The sequence below is a fragment of the Dermacentor andersoni genome, chromosome 11 (assembly GCF_023375885.2).
Source record: "Dermacentor andersoni chromosome 11, qqDerAnde1_hic_scaffold, whole genome shotgun sequence".
Taxonomy (NCBI): Eukaryota; Metazoa; Arthropoda; class Arachnida; order Ixodida; family Ixodidae; genus Dermacentor; species Dermacentor andersoni.
The window spans coordinates 43,774,826-43,776,734 of NC_092824.1; the positions used below are offsets into that span (position 1 = coordinate 43,774,826).

The 1,909-nt window shown below is 56.5% G+C and overlaps 1 protein-coding gene across 1 annotated transcript; it reads right to left on the reverse strand.

The window, feature by feature from the left end:
* Positions 1 to 276: 276 nt before the first annotated feature.
* LOC140213981 (uncharacterized) lies at positions 277 to 1,041 on the reverse strand. Its single transcript, XM_072285184.1, has one exon. It carries the CDS (start codon positions 1,039 to 1,041, stop codon positions 277 to 279), a length of 765 nt encoding a protein of 254 aa, XP_072141285.1.
* Positions 1,042 to 1,909: the final 868 nt, after the last annotated feature.

The following is a 1,909-nucleotide window of genomic DNA, read 5'->3' on the forward strand; positions in this document are numbered from 1 at the left end:
GGATGGCAAATTTTACGTCAGCCACGACGAAAATCCACCGAAACGTCCTCTTGAGGCCCAGGTCCAGCGAGAGGGAGCGTTGCCCGTACGTCGGTATCGTCGTATTGTTGAGAGCTTCCAACGGTGCTGCGCACGGCCGTTTGCGGTCGGCTGGCGACGCCGGCACGACACTAACTTCCGCCCCTGTGTCGACTAGAAAACAAGCACCTCTTTCCCGATCGGTCAGGAAGAAAACCGATGGGTGACTGTCCGGGGGGGCGGGGGCACTGGTCAGCCTCAGTGCTGGCCCGGGGCGTTTCCCGAATTTTCACAGGGCGACACACAGTTCCGTGCAGCGTTGCCGAATTTGCGGTGGTACCAGCACACCCTACGTTGTTGTGGTTGTGATGCGGTACGCTGTCGTGGTCGCTGGTTTCCGCTCGAGTGCAGCGCTGCCATGGTGTCTGCGAGGCGAGTAATTTCCTCTCGCATCTCTTGCAAGGAATTGGCGGACGGTGCGTCTGCGTGCACCGACGCGACTGTGGGCACGGCGACAGCCATGAGTTTGTCGGCGAGCTCGGCCATCTTGGCAAGGTCTGTCTCGCCCGACGCCGTGAGGCCTATCCGTACACTTGTGGGAAGCCCTTGCAGGAACAGTTCCCGCACTAAACGACCGTCGCTTGCTGTCGCGTCGCCGGCCAGTTGTTGCATGTGGCGTAGCAACTGGCTGGATCGGCGGTCGCCAAGTTCGGCCTCCCGCAGTAGCTGTTGGAGACGCTCGGGCTCTGTCGGTGTTACACGGCGAATCAATGTCTCTTTTAGCGTCTGGTAGGCGTTCTCTGCGGGTGGCGTTAGCAGTAGGTCCCGCACCTCGCTGGCCGTCGCAGGCGGGAGGTTGCCCACGACGTGGTGGTATTTGGTGCTATCAGCAGTGATGCGGCGTGCAGCGAACTGCGACTCAACTTGCACGAACCAAAGTTCCGGGTCGCCAGTCCAAAACGGAGGTAGCTTGGCATCAAGTACGGCTACCGTGGGTCTGTCGGCGTCGCCTGGCTGGTTCATGGCGATCACGTCCGGGTCACCAATTATTGGCACGCGCGAGGAAAGCAGAGACGAGGCGTGGGGCTTGGAGTCTCGGTGCCAACTGATCTTTATTCTTTGTGCGCTGGGCGTCTGTCGCCGGCCGGCTGGCTACGGTCGTCTGCGGTCGGCTCTGTTCCGCGCTGGCAGCACCGCGGCTTATCCGCGGCATTCTAGTTTTCACTACACACTCAACCACGAGGGCGTTCTCGTTAAAAACAAATTACAAAACAAACGCAGAGTGTACCTCCAACGCGAAGCGACCCTGCTGGAATTCGCACAAAGAGTAAGCAAAAGGGCTAAGCTCGGTGAAGAACAACACCCATCTTTGACATTGCAATTGTCGCGGCTCTTCTCGGCAACATTGACATTCAATGAAGGCCACCAGGGTTATCGACCTTGAGGAATGAGGCACGCAACCTACCTATTCAGTGTGTCAAACACACGCTGCCCAAGAGGCACGCACGCCATCCTGACAGGCGCACCACTGGCAACCATCCTAAATACCCTCACGAACTCTGTAATCGATCGTGTCCTTATGAAGATTGTGCTTGAAGGAAATGGTAAGTACAGTCTCTACGTTCTCAGCATATCTATCGCTCCAAAAGAAGTTAGGCCGCCTAGACCAGGTCCTTCGCTAGATGAAACAGCTAGCAAACACTAATTGCCTACTCATCCTAGGTCACTTCAACGCCACGCATGCCGTGTGGGGCTACACCAGAAACACGGCCATAGGCAAAATTTTCCTTTCTATGAAACGTTACAGTATCATCAACTCGCCATCCTCACTAATTCGCAACATTCTACCAAAATGGGCGACAGCATGAGTCAAGAGACGTACCCTGACTTA